General features: G+C 37.8%; 1 protein-coding gene across 1 annotated transcript in view; it reads right to left on the reverse strand.

Moving 5' to 3' along the window:
* Positions 1 to 22,209: 22,209 nt before the first annotated feature.
* Positions 22,210 to 26,802, reverse strand: part of efnb3b (ephrin-B3b) — a 104,492-nt gene continuing 99,899 nt past the window's right edge. The window contains exon 5 of the mRNA XM_062993307.1: positions 22,210 to 23,268. Coding sequence (XP_062849377.1) covers positions 22,844 to 23,268 — 425 coding nt within the window. The 3' untranslated portion in view covers positions 22,210 to 22,843. The remainder of the gene's footprint in view (positions 23,269 to 26,802) is intronic.

A 26,802-nucleotide genomic window follows, 5' to 3' on the forward strand; every position in this document is an offset into this window, starting at 1 on the left:
TTGTATTTTCTAAAGTGTCCCAGTATCCCTGTGTTCATGACCATCTACAAACCCAAAAAAAGAGAATAATATATGATTCAATGAGCTGTACAATATTATAGTCAAGTCATTGTATGGGAGTGCATCAGTGCACACAGCATGAGTGACCTGCATATGTGTGAAGGTTTTATTGACACTCGCACATACATTTGATTTCATTGTTATTTCGGCAAGACAATACCAGGACACATTCAGCAACCACAGCAACAGTGTTGCACTGAAGGCACAGAGTGTGCATGTTTGTCTGGCCTGCCTGCAGTCAAGAGCTGATTTCTAGTCAGACAACAGTGACCACAGAATGTTGAGCAGCAAAAGTCTTGTATCGACCAAGATGAGGGCAGGACACTAATGCCTTTTCTGTCACATTCACAAACCCCATTTTCTGAAACGTTTGGATAGTTTGTGATTTGATTCTGCAGTCCAGATGTGATTCCTAGTAAAAATTTAAGGTGCATTTTTTAGAGCAGAATCAGACAAAAGTGACCACAGACTGTTGAGCAGCTAAAATCTTGTAACAAGCAAGAATGGGCAAATGTTCCACTTGCAAAACTGCAACAATTAATGCTTTTGCTTACCAAATGATTAAAAAGTGTAATTATTGGAAAAGGCGATGTAGCACAGTGGTAAACTTGCTTCCAACTTTTGCAACAAGTGTGTTCCAAAATAATCCAACTAACTCTTAACTGGTTCATATTTAAAATGCAGTTCATTTGGTCAGTAAAAACATTGGAAATCTTTTATTTTTACTTTCTTGTTTAAATTAAGGTTCAATAGAATTAACAAAACACAGATTTCCAAAGAAGAAATGCGAGTAAAGATTTTCATTGTACCGTATAAGGGTATATGTCCATCTGCCCTAAATTATCCTTAAATTATTTGTTTTTTTGTTTTTTTTTGCATTTTACAGAAAAAAAAATGAAAAATGGTTTCTAATGGGGTTTGTAAATGGACTACAAACTTTTGCTTTTGTTATTTTTTTTATTGTGCTGTACTGCTGTTTTGTTAATCTAGGTGGGTTAGCATAACTGTGAAGGGTTACACATATGTATACATGCTACCAACCCAAAAGAGGAAGTAATATATGATTCAGTGAGCTGTAGAGCATTATGGTCACGTCCAGCAGGGACATCAGGCTCAGTTCAGCCAGGTGGCTTAAACACTGCAGCAGCTTCTATCAATTAAAACCATCCGCTGCTAATATTATTACATGAGCACACACACACACGCTGAGCGACACCCTCATTGAGTTTTCAAACACATCCCACAATTTAAAGCAGAGACTCTGACAAAACACCTTTGACTTTCTCACAGCTGTTAACTCACTACACAAACAAGATGGACACACATTCAAGCTCTGAATGGAGAGTTTGGCAGCGGTTTAGGCTGACGTTGCTAATGTCATTCACTTACAAGATGTCCTTACAAAAATGGAGCCTCTTTGCGTTTAAATGAGAACCATAGTTTGCTGACCTGTTGTCACTATGCTACCATGATTTATGACTAAAGCAAATGAGTGGAAATGCAGAAATGTTTGATAATGTATAAAGATAAATCATGGGACACTTGTAATACTATAAACATTTATTTTAGTAAAGAACCTTTACTGTAGTTTTATAATTATTTAAATCATTTAATTTATTTTGTAAAGTTTCATGATATTGTTTGAGGAAAAATCACAACAATGTTCCCATCTGCCACAGCAAATATCAACCAAAACCCTTTAGTGGTCAAATATAGTATCATAAATAACCTTCCTATATGGTTAGAGTATCTTTTACACTTAACCATGTAGGCATGTTAATAACAGGTGTTGTATAGTAACATAAAAGTGTCATGTTTAATGTCATGACAGCTTACACTATGCTTATTTGACAACATGCTAATTGCACCTTTTTACCAATTGCTTGACAGTTACAAGGTGCTTTTATAACACTGCACTGACAGCACAGCTGTCACCAAAAACAACACAAAAAGCAGAAATATTTTTATGAAATAATTGTGATAAATGGTTGCTTTACTTCAGTTAACATAAACGATATATTACACCTTGGTAACGTTATGTTTAAGAGTATAACCATAGTTACATTAGGATACCATAGTAACTACAGTATGTTGGCATAAGAGTTTGCAGTTTATGAACAATGTCTCAATTAAATTTGTGTAGGTTTTCTGAAAATGCAGCCTGTAAAAGTATTAATTATTGGAATGTTTGGTTTTGTTTGTTTACATTTACAACATTTAGCAGACACTTTTATCCAAAGCGGCTTACAATTATTGTTGATCTAATTTGAGTAATTGAGGGTTGAGAGCCTTGCCCAGATGCCCAACAGTGGCAACTTGGCGGAGGTGGAGCTTAAACCAGCAGCCTTCTACTAGTGAAGTACCTTAACCTCTGAGCTACCACTGCCCTTTTGCGGGAGCAGTGTTTGTATTTAGGAATTAAGTAATTGTAACAGTAATTGTGACTGGGTTTACCTTCAAAGCTGAACACTCAAGTGAACACTAGCAACATTACAAAATCTAATCAATGAACAAATATTAAATATTATAGTAAAAACCAGTAGTATCATTTATTTGTTTGTTTTAAGTAACTCATTCATCTAGTTTTATAAGCCCCAAGAATCTGTGACCGGTTAATTCTCTTGAATCTTTATTTAACTGATAAACAACACAGAAATGACTTTTAAAAGAGACAGTTAAAGCTTGTGTAGTCCACATTTCAGCTTGTCAGGAAAACATACCCCCCAGTTCTCTGTGATAAAAACTAAAATATTTTTTTTTTATACTATTATTAGCTGTTAGAAGATGCAAAAGCTTACATCTGTCATTGTATAGGGTGTCCACAGCATGGGTGACTTGAATATGTGTAAAGGTACCATTGACAAGGAGGCATACGCTGCCCTTAGGGCCATGTCTTTTCCCAGACAGTATATGTTTGTTTCAGCAAGACAATCCTAGGCCTTATTCTTTGCATGCTACAACAGCATGAGTTTTTAGAAACCTCAAAGTGCATGTGCTTGACTGTCCTGCCTGCAGTTCAGATATGTCTTCTATTAAAAACGTACGGTGCATTATGAAAGAGGAGAATCAGACACCAGCGACCAGACTCATGAGCTTCAAGACTGATTTTGTTTTCAGTCAAATTAATGGTTCAAGAAAATGAACAAATCACAGATTTATGTTTTATTGCATTTTACAAAATGTTCTATTTTATCAGAAATATGATTTGTACATATAAACCATATAGAGCATATACCATGAAGTACATGGTATATTACAAGGTAGAATTTTGGCTACAGCAAAGCTTACACAGATATACTGTAGTTATAAACTGCTTAGCCATTTTTCTGCTTATAAAAACAGCCTGTAAACCAACACAGCTGGTCTGGCTGGTCTTGCTTAATGTTTTTTAGACACTAATACAACTAGCTGCTCTGGCTGGAGGACCAGTTTGACAGCCTGCAACACCAGCCAATCTTAGCTTTTTAGGGCCGGGAGACCAGCTAAACCAGCCAAAACCAGATATAAACAGGGTTAGCTGGGGATGTTTTAATTTATGAGCTGTAAATATTGTATAGGAATAAATGACTCCTCCCATTTGAGGGCAGCAACACACAGGAGTTCAACCCACCCTTCTATCCTAAAGCCCTATTATCCTTATACATTACTGTTTTCTCAGTTTATTGGATTTGATTGCATTGTTTAATCAAGTCTAGTTTATTGTTATTGTTTCTCTAGTAATAGCAAGAATGCTAAAATATTGACCAGTGCACTTTTAACATATAGTAACCATAGTCAACATAAGTTACTATTGTACCACTGTATAAAAGTAAAACTACATCAATGGTAAATATTCGATTTAAGAATATTCTTCTGTTGTAAAACACACACACACACACACACTCACACTCACACACTCACATAGCACAGACTTCACATCTGCTCCTATCAGCAATTAAAACTGTATATTTATAATTAAGTCTAGACTAAACAAATCCATCCAATCTCTTCAGCTCCTATTCCTGCTTTCACTTCTCTCTAGCTTAGCATGCTAACACGGCCCAGTGGCTCTCTAAACACATGCTATTCTCTGTTGCCTTTGTTCAGCTGACAGGCTTTGTTGCTTGGAGAGACCCCCCTGTTTCACACACAAGCATGCACTCACACACACATGCACACATACACACATTCCACAGGCGCAAAGGTTAAAGGGTGCAGCTGCCTCAATAAAGAAATGGGGGATTGTGTGTGCACGGGGGGCAGACTGGCAGATTTACTTTTTCTCTTTTTCTTTGGACAATAAAAGCAGGAGTGAGAGTCCGAGGAGACAGAAAGGAGAGCGATTTTAGTTCTGAAGTGCTCTTGTCACTTCAGGAATTTTTTTAGGGAAAAAGAAAGAAACTTTTAGATGAATTTTGGGGCTTTGTGAGTTTCTCTATTTTCTCCATGAAATGTCAGAGGGTGTTGTCTGTCATTATATGACTGTGTGGGTGTGTGTGTGTGTGTGTGATGGCAACATGTGATGTTTTCCCTTGTTACTTTTAACAAAAAGTACACTACAAAACAACTACCTACAAGGATAAAGTGTAAAAACTTACCATGGTGATGATGTACTGACTGTTTTTGCATGTGTTCTATATGCATACAATATGTCCTTGCTGAAACAGAGTAAAAACTAAAAAAGGTCAGTAAACATGACCCCAGGCTTCAGACTGAGTGATCTTGAGCATAGACAGTGTTGAGTAGTGATCAGAACCATACCTCGGACATACTTAGTTTGAGAGATCATGGCCTGGGACTTGCATGCTGAGCAAACTGCAAAATCAACACCATACTCAAACAAAACACAAGCTGTTTTAATATGCGCAGTTTCTTTGGTGAGCTGTGGTTTAAGATGTTATCGTTGATATTGTACCACAGAAACACAAAAAGAAAGGAACCTACTGTTTCCTGCAAGTAGTTCACATTCCTCATGTTAAAAGTGATATTTAAAACCTCAGTCGAGACTGCTGTTGACTTAACTGATTAAAAACATTGTAAACATAAGTAATTTGTTATAATAGTTTCTGAAATAATCCAATTTGACTCCTTAACTAACAATTCCCAATTGGGACCAAAGTAGTCTTTATTATAAATTAGCCTTTTTTGGGAAGGGGTGGGGGGGCTTAGTGTTTTTAGTCTTATGTTTACTGTCATATATACGTATGTCAACACATGTCCAGCTATGGTATAGTTTCTCACTCTAGGCCAACGTTTTATTTTCCTATTAGCTAAAAATAATAAAAAATATTTTAATTTGATTATGGTCCAGAACCATGGTCTGAATCTGAGTGAGTTAAGACTCCACCAAAGCAATCGCAGCTTTAAACTCCGAAGATATAGCTCTGTGGTGCTCGTCAAGCATATTAAGTTCATCGCTTGGCCGGCCGGTTGCATCAGCTTTTAAAGTTGATTCCTTTTTACCAATCTTAGTAGTCTTGGAAGTCATAATTCAAGATATTTGCTGTGACACGATATAAAAGTAAAAAATTAGGACAACATGAAGAAGTAGGGTGGTAGTGACATCTGCACATATTTACCTTTACTAAAACACAAGGATATTGTTTCAATTATTTTCACTAACCTCTTAATACTGAAAGGTGTTGCAGTGGCCCTGGTGCCAGCATCAGCCACAGGGCACAAACCATAAAGCACAGGTCCATATATTAATCCATTTACTCACTGATACTCATTAAAAGCAACTGAACTTCTGCATAATCTTTGGAAGTAGGAGGAAACCAATGTATAGAAACCCATATGAAATCCATTTCGACACAGGAAGAACAAAACATAAATTAATATTTATGATTAGGCATTTTGAAAACACCCTTATGGCCGATATGTCTGTCATGGCAGACCGATGGCATCTGCCCTCAGCTCACAATGGAGTTCATCCCTGTTCAAAGTAGAAATGTGTTGTTAGTGAACAAGTCAGCTCTATAAGTCTATTTGTTTAGGTGAATGTTGTAAATTGTTTGGCAGTAAGGTGAATACAGTATATGACGCTTACTCCCAATGACAGATGCAGGTGGATCGTCTGGAGGAACCCGAGATGGTTGCCCACTTAACTCTCTAGGAAGGCAAACCAGTCACTTGCCACAACATAAATGTATTTATAAGCTGCTTTGGTAAGGCCACTCTTCTAAGAAGGCTTCTCCCAAGACTTTAAAGTATATTTGAGGGAATTTGTCCTGATTCAGTCAAAAGAGCATATGTATGGCTGGGCACTGATGCCAGTCAAGAGAGCTCAATGGCTTGCCCAGTGATTTTGTGTCAGATCAGGGACCCCAGTTCACCAGCCATCTGCCGGCCTGTAATTCTGATTCCACCCGTAATCCAGACAGAGTCAACCAAGACTTGGAACAGTGCTCTAATGTCTGGCCTCAGCTAATCCTACATCCTGGGCCAAATACTTGCTCTAGGCAGAATATGAACACAAAACGCTTTGGCAATCGTCCATAGATCCTTCACCCAAGCCAATTTGGGTACCCTCAGCCCCCAAGCAAGAAGTGGTCATTGGCATTCCTTCACCCCAGCAGTTTGAGCAAGGCACATTATGGTGCAAGGCTTGCAACACCCTCATGGCATTACTGCATCTAGAAAATCTGCTGAAAACCAGAAGATGCACTTTGGACCCTCTTTTCATCTAGTCAGTGAGATTGCTGGGTCACTGACATACTCCTTTAGGCCTTTTTGGTTAAGGGCAGTATCCAGTACTTAGATGATTTAAAGAAAGAATGATCCTGGGTTCTAGCCCATCACATCCTGGACCCAAATTCTGGAACCAGGAATTTTGCCACAACAGAGTGGTGGGTGTTAGAATGTCAGGAGACATTTCTAGAGGTTCTGTATTTATTGGACATGTTCTGCTTTAAGAATCATTAACCCTTTATTTCAGATGCTTGTTCATATCTGCACTTGTCACATTGAACCACATTAAATAATTCAACTATGGTTGGGTTGCATGAGTGTTATGATTGGTTATTATTGTCATTAAAACTCTGCTAGAATTGTAGTTATTTCATTTCTAAGGAATGTATAAATCATACAAAATAAATATTATGAAAAAGTCCCCAAGAGTCCACCCTGTGATCAATAGCAAATTATTCATGACTTTTTTTTGGGGTTCATGGGTAAATATAACATCAGCAACATTTATTCGAGTCACTTCCCAGAAAGACATTACCTTTATTTTCACTTCAGTATGACATCACTGTTTGCAGGTCACATGTAGCATGTTTAAGTTGTCAGATTTCATATAAGTCTTTTCTTTTGCTATATATACTGTGGGTTGAAATGAATAGATGGGCTTTACCATAGACTCTCATGTTACACAACTAAAACCACTGCAGCATCAATTTGACCAGGGGCAAAACTACCCATGAATCATTGAGACATTTCCAGCCACTCCTAAGAAGACCTAAGGGCATGTACATGTACATATGTAAGGGTATGTGTGCTTTTTATTGTGGAAATATAAGAGTGTGTGTGACTGTACATCGCTGTAATGAGATGTTTGTGATAACACACAGTAATAGATGTGGGTTAATTGTCTGAAATAAACACCACTGTACCCGCCAGCAAGCTATGCAAACGGTAATCCGTTCTCTCCCTCCTACTTTCTATACTCCATCACTTTACACCCTCCCTCATCCTGTCACTCGCTTTATCAATTTTATTTTCACCAAAACCCAGCTGCACTTGTCATCAGAGTTGCTTATAACTTTAACAGCATAGTTTGTTTTTCCTAGAGAGGATGTGATGAAAAAATCCAAAAAGATATTGACAAGGAAACAAGCATTGGTTAGTAGATGCTAAAGGTACTATGTTACATTTGCATAAGAAACCTTTTGAAAACATTTATATTTTCTGCACTTAGCAGAGGCTTTTATCCAAAGTAATTTACAGTACTGTGACAATATATTGTCTAAGCAATTAAGGCTTAAGGGCCTTGCTCAAGGGCCCAATAGTGACAACCTGGCAGCGGTGGGGCTTGAACCAGCAACCCTTCATTTACTAGTCCAGTACATTAACCGCTACGCTAGGAAAGAAGAACATGACTCTTAACATGACTCACTGCCAAATTCATTCATTAGATGAGCCATGTTACAACCTTTTACCAAGAATGTCAGTCATTTTATAGCTGGCTGTATTTCTGTGAGAGCAGTTGGCAAAACATGTTAACAACTGACCTCATTCATAGTTTCTATGGGTTATTTCTGCTAATAATGCTAATATTTACCTAGCATGGCATCATGCAATAATAAAACAAATCAGAAGGTTGTCTGCCACTGTTGGGCCCCTGAACAAGGTCATTGATGCTCAGTTGCTCAACTTTGGATAGAAGCATCTACTAAATGCTGTAAATGTAAATAAAATTCTTTATTAATTCTTTTATTAAAAGAATACTTTTTGTTTTTATGGATTGCTGTTTGTATGACCTAACACCAAAATGTAAGTGTAAATCATTTTTGTTTACAATATATTGTAATAAAATATGAATGTAATCATGGATAACTATTATCTACTACCTTTTTGATCCACTCAAAGAAGCTTTAAGAGAAAGAAGATTTTCATGTGATGATGATGTGAAAGCAGTGGTGCATCAGTGGCTATTTTTTGCTGATGACATTAAAATGTTGGTAAGACGCTGGAAAAAAAATGCATCGAAAGGTGACTATGTAGAAAAGTGATGTAATTTATTTGTAATTGTTTTTAATAAATTATTAATAAATAGAGTTAAAAAAAAGTGTGGAAACTTTTTGAAAAACCCTGGTGACTTTAAATGTAAACTGAGATTTTCTCAAGATATTTAGTTACTTCTTTGTTACTTAAAATACCTTCATATGATTGTTTTACAGGTTTGAAAAAATCTATGGAAAAAAACTGAAAAAAATGAATACAGATGAAGAACTATGGATGACCAGTACAAGATTTTATCTAAAAACTTTTTATTTATTAAAAAAAAAAAAACACAAATGCTTATTATTATGATGTATCATAAAAAATTATTCGAATGTCCATTCATAATTTTTTCCATTTGTCTTAAGTAACAACTTTATTTTCTTAAGAAAGGAGTGGGTCCAGAGCCTGGAAACACTGAATGTAAAAAACAAGAGCAGATAGAGTAACAATCAATGCAATAGGTCTGTATATGGTTTATTGCTAGGCTGTAGTCATGAGTTGAACATTGGGGGGACCAAATCTACGGTATCAACAATTGATAGGTCCTAATATAATGCAAAGCTTGTGAGTTAGATATGTTGATTTTTATTTTTTTTACATCAGTACATTGGTGGGGACTTTTTGAGCATATCTGAATATTGGGGGGGGGGGGGGGGGCGCATGTCGGTTTAATGCAAAACTTTCTATAGTCAGTACTTCTTTACTCCTACTTATGTAGTTTTTAAGACTATCTTACCCTCTGCATGTAATTACTTTTTAATGAACAGTACGTTTAAATGAGGAAGGTTTTTGGTTTCTCTACCCACCTCTTGCCTCTTGATAGGTGATATGAGTTGATGAAAAAACATGATTGACAGAGAAGGTGTAAAAGAAAAAAAGAAAAACAGGAAAATCAGAGGCCAGTATGTGAAAGAAAGAGAGAGAGATTAGGACAGAGAACTCCTGCTGACTACTTAAGCTATCGTCTTTTCATCAGCAGCTCCTGTCAACACCGCCTACAGGTGCAATGAGAGAAGGAGAAAGAGGAGAGAAGGAGAAAATGACTGGGGGAGTTGACTTATAACCTCCACCTTTCTTCACCTTCACTTTCTCCCGTCTTTTAAAAAAAGGATCTTCCCTTCTTTTTTCTTTCAGAGATGTCACACTGTCCTGCTTTTTTTAATTTTCATTATTTGATATGTAGATGACAAAACACCATTAAAAACGATCAAATTTCGACAGAAAAAAAGCTCTTTCCCTGACCTTCAGAAAAGATCCCCATGGCAACGCAGGTCCGCGCCTCCTGCAGTGACATTAAGTCAAGTGGGCCAGTCTCGGGTTTTAGTAGTGGAGACTCACTGCTGGAACAAATCTGATTAGACAGGATTATATACTAATTGATTTTACTCCAGGCCAGAGTTTTAGATTAGTTTTCCCCTGCCAACTTTTAAATTAACACAGAGAAACTTCAGTTTATTGGTAGTCACTAAAAAAATCACAGTTGCCGTGTAGCAAATGTTACACAGTTTGTAAAACACAAGTGTGTTTGTATTATCTTGCTAATTTACTGGCATGTTAACAGCAAAATAAACTGTTATTATGGATACTGTTAGCTATTTTATCCATTGTTACTCTATAGTTAGACTGCCATGGAAAGTTTCACTAAATTTAAATACATTTTTAAAATGTCAGCCAAAAATCTATTTTTTATCAACTACTGCTAAATAAAAATCCTTATATTATGCAAAAAAGTGTGCCAACATCCTTTGGTTTGCATCACATCATTTGGGTGTAACTGTAATTACCAGTTTTTAGTTGACAAGAAAATGTCACTTCTTCACAAACTGTGAATTTTAAGAGCTTTTTAACAACCTCAATTTTGCTGATCAAACTGGAAAGTGAGGCAACTGGAATGGTTTTCATTATGGCTGCCAGCATGAATAAAAATCTAAACTAATAATTTATTTTACATTTAATCTTATGTATAAACCTGGTTCCAAAAACTAGGAACAGTATGTGACATGCAGATAAAAATAGAGAGCTGTAATTTGTTAGCTGTTGTTTAAAGGTATTTAATTAAAACACTTCTAAAGTGGCTTATAATTGTGACTGTATACAATCCAAGCAATTTAGGGTTAAGGGCCTAGTTCAAGAGCCCAACAGTGGCAACCTGGCAGATGTTGGCCTTGACCCTGCTACCTTCTGATCACTAGTACAAAAGGCTTTTTATGAGCAAGGATTAATTAAAGCTTTCCACAAAAAAACTACATTGGTGAATAGCCCAGCAGTGTAAGAAATTTTCTCAGAGATGAAAACAAATATAATCTTCAGAAAAATTAGATTTTACAAAGAATTTGTAAAATGCAAAAAATCTAAATCTGTGATTTTCCTATTCTTTAAAATTTTAACTAACACGATACCTGCATGCTCTGGAAGGCCAGTACTTTTGTTTCCGCTGTCTGTTATGCCATCAAGCTTTGATCTTTTTCTTTGATCAAGTCCCTGAAACTATAATGTTTCAAAAAAAAAAGTGGAAAAACACCAGTCCTCTAGAAAAAAAAATGTACCTCAGTTGGTGTTTCACTGTTGGAGAGTATTGCCGTACTGGATGATCAACTGTATATCTTATTTAGACCCTTTATTTAATATAAAGAAGCCCCTGTGGCAGCATGAGAATTGCAGGTCTTCTTGGATACATCTCCAAAAGCTTTGCGCACCTGGATTTGGGCAGTTTAAGTCATTCTTCATGGCATATCCCCTCAAGCTTAGTCAGATTGTATGGCAAGCACATGTGAACTGCTATCTTTAGGTCTGGTTTTTCTCTAAGCCAATTAAGAGCATTAGGAGACTTGCCCTGAAGCCACTCCACTGTTGCACTGGCTGTTGAAAGGTAAACTGTCATCCAGTCAGAGTTTGCGTTTACACAGGTGTAGGTTTTCTTCAAGTACGTCTCAGTATTTGTAGTTAGCATTTCCTAAGATATTTTTACAACCTTGCCCTGTTATGTTGTTTTTGTTATTTTGTAATTTGTTATTTCTTATTGAAGAGTAAAAAGGGCAATTAAATTAATTCAAAATGAAATTCACATTATAATACACTTAGCAAAAGATCAAGAGGTCTGAACACTTTCTGAATCCACTGCATGTTTAACACGGTTGACATCTGGTGAATATGAAAGCCACAGCATTCATTTTTGCCTAATTTACATACTTATCAAATTATTTAGTAACCCCTTGTGCCCTGTGGATGGACATATTGTCATACCGAAAAAAGGATTTTTACTCTACTTTCATCAGGGTAAAAATGTTTCTTTCTGTTGTTCAGGTGATTAAGCACAATTTGTTTTTATTAGTTTGCAGTAACCATTCCCTCAAAAGGGACAGGTCAACCCAAACCATTTTAGCAATACATCCTACATGGTGTAACAGAGCCACCCACCCTTTTACTTTGGTGTCAAGTATCAATACAGCACATGCACTGTCATCCTTATAATGTCATGATGAAATCTAGATTTTTATATAAATTCAACCTAAGGCTTTTAGGTAAATATTTAAACTAAATATAGACATTAAAATATCCAAAAAGAAACATTGCATTTTGGTTTTGGACTATTTTAAAACAGTGGTTATACCAATTTCCTGTCTGATTAGGAAAAGAGGTACTGAAGATTTTTTTTAAAATAAAAACATCTACTACATCTGCTGTGTAACCTTGTAAATTACAATAGCAACACATGAACACTAAAGATTGGATTGTGACATTTTAATTCAAACAGGTTTACTTAAAGACCTACAGCATCATACCATTGTACTTTCAAAGAAAACACTTACTGTATATGGGGGGCTTAGAGGCACAGCATTTGTTCGTTTGGTCACCTCTCAGCACCTGTATCCTGGGAACATGGATTCAAACTCTGTCTTTGGTCACTGCCTGTGAGAAAGTGTAATATTTTCTGTGTCTGTGTGGGTACTTCAGTTTCTTTCAACCTCTCAAAAACATGCAGTATGAGGTGCTCAGGTGGCGCAGCGGTAAAACACGCTAGCACACCAGAGCTGACATTTCGAACTCATCGATTCGAAACTCAGCTCTGCCATTCGGCTAGGCTGGGTGCCTACATGAACAACGATTGGCTGTTGTTCATACAGGGTGGGAAGCCGGAATAGGGACTCTCTCATGGCTGATGCAATTACGACCTATGCTGGCTGCTTGATGGCGCCTGCACAGAGTTGAGGAATAATGCATTGATCATGGTGTGTCTAGCCGTACACAAAGCTGATTCGCATATGAACTCACCTAGTGCAGGTAAAAAGATGCAGTCAACTACTGCACATGTGTCGGAGGGGGCGTGTGTTAGTTTTGTTCTCCTCAATCGGAGCAAGGATCGGCATCAGTGGAAAGGAAGCATTATGCAATCAGACGCGCAAAAAATTCTTTTTAACAAAAAGTCTTTTTAATTCTTCTTTTAATTCTTGGGATGTTTGAATGAGTACAAATGAGAGTGTGTGGTTTTATGCAGTGGTGTTTACAGAAAATTAACCTAACACACATGTGAATATTCATATGGATAAACTTATACAGTTTCTGACTGTAACCAGATGATATTTGGGTGGTGGACCATTGTTACCAATGCAATGACACTAACATGGTAATAACAAGGTAGTGTGTGTTGTTCTGGTATAAGTGCAGCAGTGTTGTTAGGATTTTAAAAACCATTATACTACATACTACAATACTACACATACCTCACTGTAGGTGTACAGTTAGAGACTAGAACTTTTTTCATGCAGTGTGTCTTAATCTTCCACTAGTCTAGTCGACACTTTCTAAATAAAGGATGCTAGATTTTGGTTGAAGCACTATTAATGTTCCAGCATTGACATTAAGTGTTTACAATTCCCATAAAACTACTGGATCTATTACTTTCATACCAGTACAATACATTCTGCCATGTTTTACCACATAAGTGACATTGTAGTGCATAGAAAGCTCCACCACTGAAATAAAATCAGTCAGCGGGGATCCTTTTTGGGTCCCTTTTAATTGATCAATGGGGTACAGAGGGAGACAAAGTGTACTGAGCAACAGATGGGCTACAGTCAGCGAATGTAAACACAAAAAGTTCATCTGTATATCTGTTGGTATAACTTATAAATAATCAATGATTATACACATAGGATTAGTGCTTGGCGAGTAAATTTTTTCCATTTGCTTTATACATACATGGACAGTGTCTAAATAGAACTAGGTAAATATTTGGAAGTTAACATCTGTTTTTAGTAAGTGCTTATTTTTACTTTTCCTTGAACTTGCATTTTTATAATATGGTTCTACTGTTTTGTGGGTCCTTTGCCATAAACACATCAGGAAAAGCTGGATGTCATAACAAGTTCTGATATTGTGAAAATGTGTTCAGTATTTTTGCCACCCCTAGTGATTTATGCATAATGCAAATTGTAATGATGGGACACAAACCACAGTATATATCGTTTTATGCGAAAGCATGCATGACTGCGGGAAACGTGTGTGTTTCTGAGTGTGTGTGTGTGTGTGTTTGAGGGTTCATGCAAATGTGTGTCCCACATATGGAAACCATCACCTCAATCATCATCAATAGTCATCATCATAGCATGAGTGCATCTGGAAAAAAATGATTACAAAGTAATGATGACCACAGGGCCCGAAGTTTATGCTTGTGTGTGTCTAATTTTTTCTCTTTTTTTGTTCCCAGGCAACCTCTTGTAGGCCCAAGTCATATTAGATCACCAAAAACATTATTACTTCCATATTCTCCCAACTCAGTAGCATATGGTGTCCTTCTCCCATTATTACGCTGCCTTTTTTACTACTAAACAAACAAAAACATCACACAGGCCGCAGAAAGCTCTATCATGAGACCACAACCCTCTGCACTTCGGCATTCCCTCATCTAAAACATGAATTACTGGTACATTATGAAACAGTTCATTTATTAATCGCCCCACATTTGCCTAGAGGAATAGAATGGGGATGGATTTTTTTTCCATTTAATAATTTAATGGATTTAAATCAGATTGTAGTCTCAGAAATGAAGGTTATACAACCAGATCTCAGTAACCTTATAACAATTTATTTTTAGTTCATTTATCTAGTTCTCCAGTAAAATCGTAGATCCTATCTGTATGTATTTAACCATTTTACCTCAGCATTACCTGTAGCTATTTCAATTTAATGTTAAACAGATGAATTTTCTGGTTCTTTATTCATGCCAAAATTATGTCCTCTGGCTTCAGTAGTTGTACTTGGGTTGTCTTGCATTCTCTTTTTAATTTTGAGAAAAACATTTTGCTTGTCCCGATTATTTAGCTTTTAGGGCATTGTGACATATTTGATGAATGTCAAAACAGACAAAATAAATGACGTAGTATTTTAGAGTAGCAGGATATTTTTCTAATACTGCACTGTTACTCACAATAAATCGTGGTGCTGAACCTGTTGAACCCCTGCATTACTGTGAAAGACTTGTGGGATGACCTGATGAGGGCTGGGACCATTGTGTCAGTGGCAAGCATAAGAAGATCATTTAACATCTAAGGACCTAATGACCTCCACGACCCACATCCTCACACTTGACCAGTAAGCACAGTAAGGGTTTATTGGAATATGCCAGAAGGAATTTGGATGCTTGCAGAGCTTAGGGTCACAGTTCTATAGAGTTCCCCTCCATTCTCTTACAGTCTCATAATTACTCTGTATTCACTACAGTTTAACGTGTGGCCTGTACTTATAAAATGAATTTATGGAATAACTTAGGCTTTGGGAGAAAGGACACAACAGAAACTTCTCCCAACTCTTAATTGACATTTAAAGACTTGCCTAAAACCAGTGGTGTTTTGGCTTCATGCTTTGGGTTACTGCTGTGTTAAAAGGTAAACTGTTGCCCAAGTCTGAGTTTGTGTTTGCAGAATTTTTTTTTTGTAATGCATTTTCTCTTCTTTTTCTTCCTTTTAGAGTGTCCAATTGTCCGATTGCATCATGCTTCCTCTCCACCAATGCCGATCCCCACTCTGATTGAGAAAAACAAAGCTAACCCATGCCCCCTCCGACATGTGGGCAGCATGCCGTATGCATCTTATCACCTACACTTTGACGAGTGCAGCTCAGCCTTGTGTATGGAGAGACACACCCTGAGAGCACTCTTTTCTCATCTCTGTGCAGGCGGCATCAATCAGCCAGCAGAGGTCGTAATTGCACCAGTCATGGAAGAGAGACCCCATCCGGCTTAGTCCCACCCATATCTGAACAACAGGTCAATTGTTGTTCATGTGGCCGCTCAGCCTTAGTTGGCAGGCAGAGCTGAGATTCGATACGATGTATTCGAGATCCCAACTCTGGTTCCAGCATGTGTTTTTACCGCTGCACCACCTGAGCGGCCAGAATATTTTCCTTAAAAACTTGTCTCCACGTCCATGTCTCTTAGAGGAACCACTCACAGCAACACTACCATGGTTCACTGTAAAGATTTTACTGGTCTTAGACAGGTGATGTACATTGCCAGTTTTGCTGTTCTGCCCCAAGAGTTAAACTTTTGTCCCGTCAGACCATGTTGCAGAAAACCTTTACATGCCATGTAACAAAATCCAAGCAGGCTGTCATGTGTTATACTTTGTCACACATCCTGATTTATTGAGAGCTGCAGAAATCATTGTCCATCCGACAGGTTCTCTTACCTTTGCACAGGACCTTTAGAGCTTTTGTAGAGTGACCACTGGATTATTCTTCACATTGCTGATAAAAGCTATTTCAAAAAGCTATTTCAAAATTATTTTAAAAGTCACTGTGTTTCTGAGAACAATTAAGGCTTTAGACATTGTTTTATATCCTTGTCTGACAATTAAGTTTACTTTTTGGGCTCTTGTAGACCCGGGTGTGTGCCTTTTTAAACTCCAATTAAGTCACATTGCAAGAGGTAGACTCAGCTAGCTGTAGGACATATCCCAAGGAACAGGATGCACCTGAACAAAATTTGTAGAGCCACAACAAAGGGTCTGAATACTTTTGTAAATAAAAGATTTCATTTTAGATTTCATGTTATAATTACACCTTTTAGCTACATTATTAGGTAAAGTCTTTCAAGATACTATAATATTTTATATAATACTTTAAAGATAAAAAAAAATCAAACGTACATATCTGAGATTATATAATGAAAAACACTACATACATTTCAAAATGTGCGTATGTATTTTTTGTACAGAGTGGACAGAATGGTTAGAATTGTGATTCATACTGTATGATAAACATCATTCTTTTGTAATTGTTGCTTGCTTTATTTGCTTTTAATTTGAGTGTTTTTGTAATTAACAGTAATAATCTCATGACATGTTGGCTAGATGTAATAGCTTTCAACTGTATTTTTGCTTTTATTTAAAAAAAAACTAAAGATTCTACAGGTTCAGTTCTAGTTTAAATGTATTAAAGAACCAAACATGTCTTTTCTCCTCTTGAACACAAATCCATCAGATAAGTGCAAGAAATAAAATTATGGGCAGTAATCTAATTATATGATTTACATTCACTTCCGTAATCTTATTATGGGATCCATCTTTACATACATTAAGTAGTAATCTTTACATACATTAAAAATGTTTTATTCATCATAATGCACATTTTGTATACCAGTAGTACTCGGAATGTGGCGCTAGATCTGATTGTGGTTTTAATATGAAATGTGGCTCTTTGAATGGTTCAGTTATTTGTGTATTTATTAACATTTAGCAGCCTCAGACAAAGCCCCAGGCAGCCAACTGGAAGTAACAGGAATTCTTTTGTCTTCAAATGTGATGGGACATTCTCTGACTTTAGATTATAATCAGAGTATGTTGTTTATATTTCCACTTAAATATCAGATTAGGGCAGATTATGAGTTATGATTGGATTATTTATATTAGTAAACTAATATGATGAATCTATTAAAGAAAAATTAGCTAACCTTTTTAAAATAACAATGTTGGCTTGTTGTCTTTTGCTAAAACAGTGCGCTCAAAAATCACTGATGTTTCCATCAATTGTGGGAATACAATTGCGAATACTAAAGATTTTTTTTTTTTTTTTTTTTTAAGATCATCATGTCATTTTCACTATCATGTTTAAACAAAGAAACGTTTACCTTTATTTTTCATAAAACAATACAATTGACGTTGAGTTTCAAGGTACCACTGTATTTACAAAAATATTGGGACCTGCCTTTTAATTACTGAATTCATGTTTCAGCCACAGCAATTGCTTCTAGGTCTAAATACATCAATTACATAAATCTATTATGTATGCTTCCAACTTTGCAGCAACAGTTTAGGACAAATCCATTTCTTTTCCAGCATTACACGTACACTGTGCACGTAGGAAGGTCTATTAAGGCATGAAAAAACTTGATTTAAAGAAACTCCAGTGACCTGCAAAGAGATCTGTCCTGAACCGGAGCCCCACTGAACAACTCTGGAATGTACTGGAACATCAATATCAATGTCCAGCCATACAAATGCTCTTTTGGCTGAATGGGCACAAATTCTTACAGACTTCTTTCTTGTCTTGTAAGATGCCTTCTGGCTGTTGCTATAGCTAAAAATGTCCACACAGAAGTCAATGTATTTTAATACCATTTGTTTGAAATGGGATGTCCAACAAGCTCATGGTCAAATGTTCAAACACTTTTGGCCATATAGTGTATTTTTATAATTATGGGTCATTTATATTACTAAAAGCTAAACATTTTGGCACTCACTCGTACACACTAAGAAATAAATACAAGGTGAAACAATAGTGATTAAACAAATTTTGCCTTTTTAATCAACAATTCTTCAAAGGAATGTACTAATTTTTAACCTCTCTTTGCAGAGATGTATGCGATGAAGGAAAAGCAAGGAAAGGAAAGAAAGTGGTGAGAGTGGGCGAGAATGACAGTAAGATGAACACAGAAAACATATCACATATGGATGCAGCGTCCCACGAACATCTCCACAGAGCACCTGGAGAGCACTGGAGGACCTTGAATGTCTGTCACTCACTGACTATTGGCACAGAGAAACATATATGCGCACACACTAAAGCGTTCTCTACTAAAACCACACTGTTCCTTTTCTTTCTCTTGTTTTAGTCTGCGTCTGAAATATAGTGTTCCACCTCAAAACAAGAGCATGATGAAAGGATGAAGCAAAAACACTGATAACGTAGTAGACGTAACAGCATGGAAAAACAAACAAAAAGTCCAGACGTTTTCGTATTTCCACAGGTGTCTTCTCTGCTGGGGAGGTCATGTATACTGTCCAACTTTATCCTGTGTGATTAGCTCACAGACACCAGCTTTTTTGCCAGTTAATAGTCCACCAACACAGGGGTTTGTGTGTGTATCACACAATCATGAGTCCACGTCCGAATGGGTTATGAAAAGCAGGATTTAAACAAACAGAAACTGGAAGGCTGACCAACAAATAAATGCACCATACTCATTGTCACAACAAAGTAACACTGACATGTAGCGAACTTGATTGTGAAGCTTTAACAGAGAATATTGACATGACACAAAAACAATTCTGCTGTGTTACATTAGATTAACTCATCAAAACTTCTTTCCATATCAGGTTTCTAAACAAGACTCGCCTTGAGCATGAAATGTGTGTGTGTATGTTTATGTGAGGCCCTCTGTCTGAACCCAGCTTTGAGCGAAACATGAAGCACACACTGATTAGCTGTAACACAGTAAGCAGTAGCGTACATTACCTTAACGACCACCTTCTAGCATCGGCGCACATATTGCAATGTAACAAAAAAAACTCACAATACTGGGGAAAAACGAGACTCACGTTGGCACAAATAAAATCACAAACCTGTCTTTTACTGTATGAGTGTAATCAGAATGTGTATATGTGTGTGTGAGTGACTCCAATCAGAATTTATTTCATGTAATCAGCATCCATATTTTCGACCTGAATGGATTTTCATTGTATACCTGTGTGTGTGCATATGTGTAGCTGTATGCAGTATGTAGACACCCGAAGATCACATCCATGTGTGCTTACTTGTTATGTGCATTAACATGAATCTGGACACCTCCTATACATTTTGGAATGACTGCATGACTCGCTTGCATGAGTAAGGTTGGGCACTGATTGGTTGTATAGCCTTGCTTGATTTAGCATGATGGTTCACTCATGTTGGATGGGAGTGATGTTAGAGCTTTGTGCAGGTCGGTCAAAACAGGAATGAACCTTAGCCTTAACTGTTTCTACAAAATTAAAAGCAACTACATCTCTAGAACAGTGGTACTTAAATAAAAGCCTGACAGTGGCTATGCTCGAGGACCCAACATTGGTAGCTTGGCGATGCCAAGATTTGATCCTTAATCCTTTAGTACAACACAGAGTCCCAAGCACTGAACCACACAGCCACATTTCATAACTGTAGATGGTAAATGTGTGCATGTTTTGACAGTAAAGGATTTCAATCATTCTTCGTCCAATTAAATATGTGAAAGCCTGTCTGGTCTGAGCCTGTGCTGTAAGGACCTATAGAGCCAAATACAAAGACCTAAACACAACACTTAGTGAAACACGATTGGCTGCTATATATGTAAGCCTTGCAGTAAATTAAATCCTGGGTTATAAAAATATGTCATAAAAACCGGGTGAGTCAAAATGATGTTAACACTAATGAATCTATTTCCTGCAAAATGTGTGTGAGAGCTTTATTGTTTGTTTGTTTATTAGGATTTTAACGTCATGTTTTACACTTTGGTTACATTCATGACAGGAACGGTAGTTACTCATTACACAAGATTCATCAGTTCACAAGGTTATATCAAACACAGTCATGGACAATTTAGTGTCTCCAATTTACCTCACTTGCACGTCTTTGGACTGTGGGAGGAAACCGGAGCACCCGGACGAAACCCACACGGACACTGACAGAACATGCAAACTCCACACAGAGAGGACCCGGACCGCCCCACGTGGGAATCGAAACCAGGACCTTCTTGCTGTGAGGCAACAGTGCTACCCACTTTGGGCTTTAAATGGTAGTTGCTCGCTGGTTTTTGTGTGTTGAACACGATGGTGAACAGGTTGAATCTGTCCTGTAAATAAATCATTTTACACATATGAAGAATGTTTTTTAAATAAATGGTTTCCGCCAATCAAGTGTTAACATCATTTTAATTCACCCGGTATTGCCATTTAGCAAAAGCAAGCAACTGACAAATTAACTACCATTAATAAGTGTTAATCTTTCCATCAAGTGACTTTAGGTACCACTAAACCCTGAAGGCTGTATAATTAAGATTTCTATTTACTGAACTATTAAGCTCAGCCCAACCCATGCATTATAAGGAGTGTCCAAATCATTGTATCATTGCTTTGTAGTTCTAAGAACAACACTTATGTTAAATTATGTGTCTTTTTTGATGTGCGTTCTTATTTTCGGATGAATGTGTAGCTGCACCTGTTTTTGCTCATATGCATGTGTGTGCATGTGTTATTATACTGAGGTGTATCGCGAGAGACTGAAAAAAGTTGAATCGACTCTCAAATATTTCCACTTCAGAAAAAAAGATGTATGAAAATCTATTTCCATCTATCCATCTGAATCCCTTTTTTTTCTCAGCAGCTTTGTGGCTGTGTACTTAGAAATCATATTTCCCTCTCCTATTTTCACACAACTTGTTTCAGAGTTGCATTACTTTTCACCATCTTCCTTTCATTTCACCACCCCTGTATCTACCTCAAGATGACATCCTTCGAGGATCCTTCACCTCCCCATTCCACCCCCTATCCCTCCCCTTCCTCAATTCGCACTTTTTGTCTACCCTGCACCTCCTTCTGTTCCTATTGTCTATTTCCTCCACAGGCAGCACCGGTATTCTTTTCTGGCCACCCCTCTCTTTTTTTCTTTCATTCTTTCCTTTTTTTCTTTTTTCTTATAAAAAAAGAAAGTGTCTTTGCACATTTACGAAAGGAAACTTTTCCCGATTGTGCCTCTACCTCAACACTTTCACAAAACGAGGTCTAACTTCAAAACTACATCATTGTACAAGGAGTTATAAAAATATACATGGAGAGCAAAGACTCCTGGGAAATGAGGAATGAGTAGAAATAAAAAAAAAGAAAGCAGAAAGATCTGCGAAATGAAATGAAAAGTATTAAATTAACTTGTAATACAAAGGAGAAACGGGGTCAGCTCTGTAAAACAGACCAAAACTAGTCTAACAATTTACATTTCAGGTAAATAAAAATGAAAACATATGATTTGATGGAAAATTCATACATCATAATAATGTAATGAAAGCAATAAAAAACATTTTTGATATTTGCTCATTGTTTTTTTGTGTGTTTTGGTTTTGAAACAGTCTAACTTACATTCACGCAAGTGCAACACACACTCTCTCTCTTACACACACACAAAAACACTGCGACTGAAGCACAGAATGTGTTCACACACGTGTGTGCGCCGGCAGTGCCGTACTTATTACCCTACACACTCACAAAATACACGTTATGAAAATATACAAGATTTTCGACTCTCCTACTAATCCACCGATCACAGGGTCATGTGACAACAGCCTGCTCTGTAATTGGCTGAGCCGGGGCCTCCTCTTTTTAGTTGAGGAATAACAAACACAAACGATGAAACTAAACTGCTATTTGTAAATTATTGTAGTATTTCAAGTCTGGATAGACAGTTTACTTTGTGACAATCTTTTTTTTCTCTTGTTGTTGTTGATCATTCACAAAGGTGTATTTTCTGCCATGTTTCTTTTACACACCTCCGGGAGTCATCAAGCCTTTCAGGTTTATTTCCATGTGTTTTCGGCTCTGAAGGGGGTCTCGTTTAACATTTAGAGCATCTCTTGCTCCAAATGACACAAGGATTTTAATACAAACTCCTCATGTGTGTCTGCATTAATATATGTATGTGTGCATGTAGTGGGTTTCAGTAAGAGGGTTCGGGAGAGTCACAGTCAGAGCTAGTACTGCAGATACAGGGAAAGGTTTGCTTCATACTGCTATGGTTTAGGTAGTAGGTGAGGGTGGCACACTCTGGGTACTGCAGGCTGGCATCATCCGTTTGCTCGTCCTCATACTTTGTAGTAGATGTTGGCTGGGCTCTGAGGTGGCATCTCCTGGACGATGTAGACCGGGTGCCCATAGTCACCGCTCACCTTCTCGTAGTGTGGGCAGTACGCAGAGTCCGAAGTACGCAGCGGGATGATGATGTCACTGGGCTCGGAGCCGTTGTTGTTACCCCCGCCTCCACCACCACGCTTGGGCGAGGTCAGGGAGGAGAGAGAGAGAGGTGGGTGGTGTGATTCCGAATGCTTCGAGTGACGCCGGCGGTAGCACACCACACAGATTACGGCGGTGACCAGGAGGAGGAAAGCGGAGCCTCCGGCTGCGCCAGCGATCAAAGCGATATTGGAGGCAGGAAGAGGGCCATTCTCGCCACCTGATGTAGCTCCGCCTCCACTAGGCACTTTGGGTAATGTGTTGTTTCCAGTAGACCCTGTGGCATGAGAGAAAAAAATTAGCATTTACTGGCATAAATCCTTACTGGCCTGCAGATGAATGATGGCATGATTATCGTCTTTAAACTAAAATATCCATCCATCCATCCATCTATCTATCTACCTACCTACCAACCTAACTATTTATTTATTTATTTAAGGCAAAATCCATGAAGAATCATAAAAAGCATTGTACTCTGGTGGTTAAGGTACTGGGCTAGTAATCGTAAGGTCCTTGGTTCAAGCCCCACCTCTGCCAGGTTGTCACTGGTGGGCTCTTAAGCAAGGCCCTTAACCCTCAATTGCTCATACAATATACTGTCACAGTACTGTAAGTCGCTTTGGATAAAAGCGTCTGCTAAATGCCAAAAATGTAAATGCATTGACACAGCATAACAATCACTGGACACCCTTACAGTACTGGTCAAGCATTTAGAGCTGTACTGTTCACTTGGTAAATTCCATACATGCACTAGCTCACTTGTGATTGAAAACAACTAAACATGAACCACTTTAGTCTTTGGAACTGAAGCTCCTGTCATCTGTAATTCTTGATGCAAGTGTAATTTGTCAGTAATATAGGGCTGAAGTGCTTATTCAAGATGAATTAATCATTGTTAAGCTTGATATATTCCAGGCAGCCGGGGCTTGTTAACAGGGACTCTGGGCTATTTTGACAGTGCTGGCCACTTACTGCTACAATACGCTCAGACATACTGTACTGTTTTATTTTTTAATAAAATGCCCAAATGTCAGCCAGTACATGACTGGTTGGTGCAAAAATGTCAAAGTACTTCACAATTCAGTGTCCATAGTTACCAGCTACTTATACAGACTTGCATCATTTAATTTAGTTTGCTAAAAGCTGAGGAAACTGTATGACCCGTAAGACCAACATAACACACCCATGCTACAGACTGCTTAATTAAATGCCATACCAAACAAAAATATGCACACATTAATCTGTCTGTTTGATTATTGCTTGTTATTGTTCTTATTTATGTGCTTATAATGAAGCTCTACATTCAATATTCAAGTGTCCTTGTAAAACCATAAATAATAATGAGTAAGACGGGCTTCAGGGTCGACATACAGCATGAAGTTTAAAGCTACAGACCATGTCTCATTAGTAATTATGTATACACAAATGAGCGCCTAGTGGCATTTAAGTACCAAACTAGAGAAAATAGAGCATGTCTAATTTAAAATGAAGAATAGTTTTTCATCTACTGGATCCTATTCTGCATCATTAAACAGATGGCCGAAATGACCACGATTGTCCACATACAATTGCGGAGTGTATCAATAGCAGAACACTACAGATTTAAATATCTCTAACTTTGGGGACTTATTAAACACAAAGTGAAAGACCGGATAGTGGTCACTGACTGGGTATAATGGTCTCAATTTAGGTTCAATTTATTCCTGTGTGTGTATGTAAATGGGTGTGTGTGAGTGGCAGCCAGCAGCCAGGGCAGGAGCTCATACCGAGCAAGGGATTGGTCAGTAATAGTAGGGATTCGTTTGCAGGCGGGCTCAATTGCCACATCGTTATTCAGCGCACAATTTCCCTTGTTTTCTCTCTCACACCCCCATCCTACCCCTCCTTGTAGCCTCGTTGTGTGGCTCTAATGCCGTTCCTGTTATTGAGCTCATAATGACCCCCCGTGCCCTAACTGATCTGTCTGTACTAACATAATAAGAGAGTGTTAGTGTTGCTGCTTTGTTCATCAGTGTCTGGCGCTCCTCTTGTTTCTATAATTCTCAGAAATAGGAGGTGGATAGAAGAAAGGTCGTCATTTCGCACCTCTTAGCTTAGCTTAATTTCTAGTTGTGTATACACTTAGACATCAAGGGCTATTTTTAGTAATTAAGTAATACATCTGAGGACAATATGAACATATCTGACTGTCATTGTACCTTTACATTGTCCGTATCAAAGGCTATGTGTTAGCTAGACAAATAATTATTGTATTACAAACTGTATTTTAGTTAGATGACATTGAGGTGAGTGTTATCAATAAAGGTCATCAAGTGATGGCAAGCCAGGTTTTAGTAAGAACTGTCACAATTGTGATGAATTCTTTTGCATGTTTTCCAATTTTCCCCCCAATCTAGTCATATCCAATTACTCAATTCCATTTCACTTCCTTTCCACTAACACATGACTAACACACGCACTCTCCGACACGTGTGCAGAGTCATGTACTAATCTCCATTATCCCTCAATCCTGGTGCAGGCCATTAATCAGCCAGCAGAGATCGTAATTGCATTATTTATGGGGAACACCCTTCGGCATCCAACCCGACGGACAAACCAATCATTTTCGATGCAGGTGCCCAGCCCGCCGGTAGCAAAGCTGAGGTTTGAACTCAGCATCTCATTAGAAGTGCCTGTGTTACCCATCTTCTTCTTTTTCTGCTACTCCCATTAGCCCCATTGCATTAAAGACTTAAAAAAGATCCAAGCAAGATCCGTTAAGGAAGTTTCACTCTAACGGATACAAAAAGCTTAAGCCAGAGCCTAGTTGATCCTTTGTCCGGACACAAGGCAGATTGAGACTGCTGGTGGGGTCCAGTGCATTTGATGCTGTGCTGATAAGCCATAGCTGGATAGATTTGTGTAGTCGCTGTTCCATACATATCACACATTTAGTTTAATATTGAGTGAAAGCTATGGAACAGACATGACAGAAATAAATCCGTGACAAATACAGTGAATGACTAATAATCACCTCTGTCCTCTTTTCCCACTCTCTCTCCTGCTTTTCCTTTTCTCACCCTTTGTCTCTGTCCATCTTTTCCCTTCTATCTTTCTATCTCTCCGGACCAACAAAAACCAGGCCGCCAAACTAATAGCAGTAATAACTCTTTGAAATGGTTCCGCACTCCTCCCTGCAGCCTTCTCCTCTCCCTGGACAGCCATTATCAAACCATACACTGCCTCCGGCACGGGCCTTGCAGGAGACTCAGAGGAGAGCGTGAGGCAGAGAGAACAGAAGGATGGAATATATCAAACGAAACCGCCGTGCCAGCATTTGTCCACTTCTCCCTCTCTCTTGCCATATGTTGCTTCTTTCTCTCTTGCCATGACCATAACTTGGTTTGAATTTTTGGTGTGTTTTTGGGATGTACTGCTTTTTACATACATTATTATACATAACATTATTTTTATCAGGTAGCAGCTCAGGGCATCAAACAAGGATAGATTTTTGTTCAAAAAAAGCTATTTGAGAGGAAGCTCATTATTTTTAGCCAAAGGTAAAAACATTAGAAGTACCTTTGGCTTAGGTTTTCAAAAATCTGGTTTTGCCAGCCTTGTGAATGGAATCAATCTTTTGGAAAGAAATTTACAGGCACTAAAATAAGTCCAACAAAGTTGCGTACATTCTCAGATTACTGCTCATTTACCTTGCTTGCCAATTCACCTTAGTCACTTGCTAGGCCAACAAAAACAGTACAAATAATGAAATAAAAATTAGTTTTTACAGACTAAGAAACATTGCTTTTTTTGTATGGAATACGTAATTGCT

Source organism: Trichomycterus rosablanca, chromosome 4 (genome assembly GCF_030014385.1).
Source record: "Trichomycterus rosablanca isolate fTriRos1 chromosome 4, fTriRos1.hap1, whole genome shotgun sequence".
Lineage (NCBI taxonomy): Eukaryota > Metazoa > Chordata > Actinopteri > Siluriformes > Trichomycteridae > Trichomycterus > Trichomycterus rosablanca.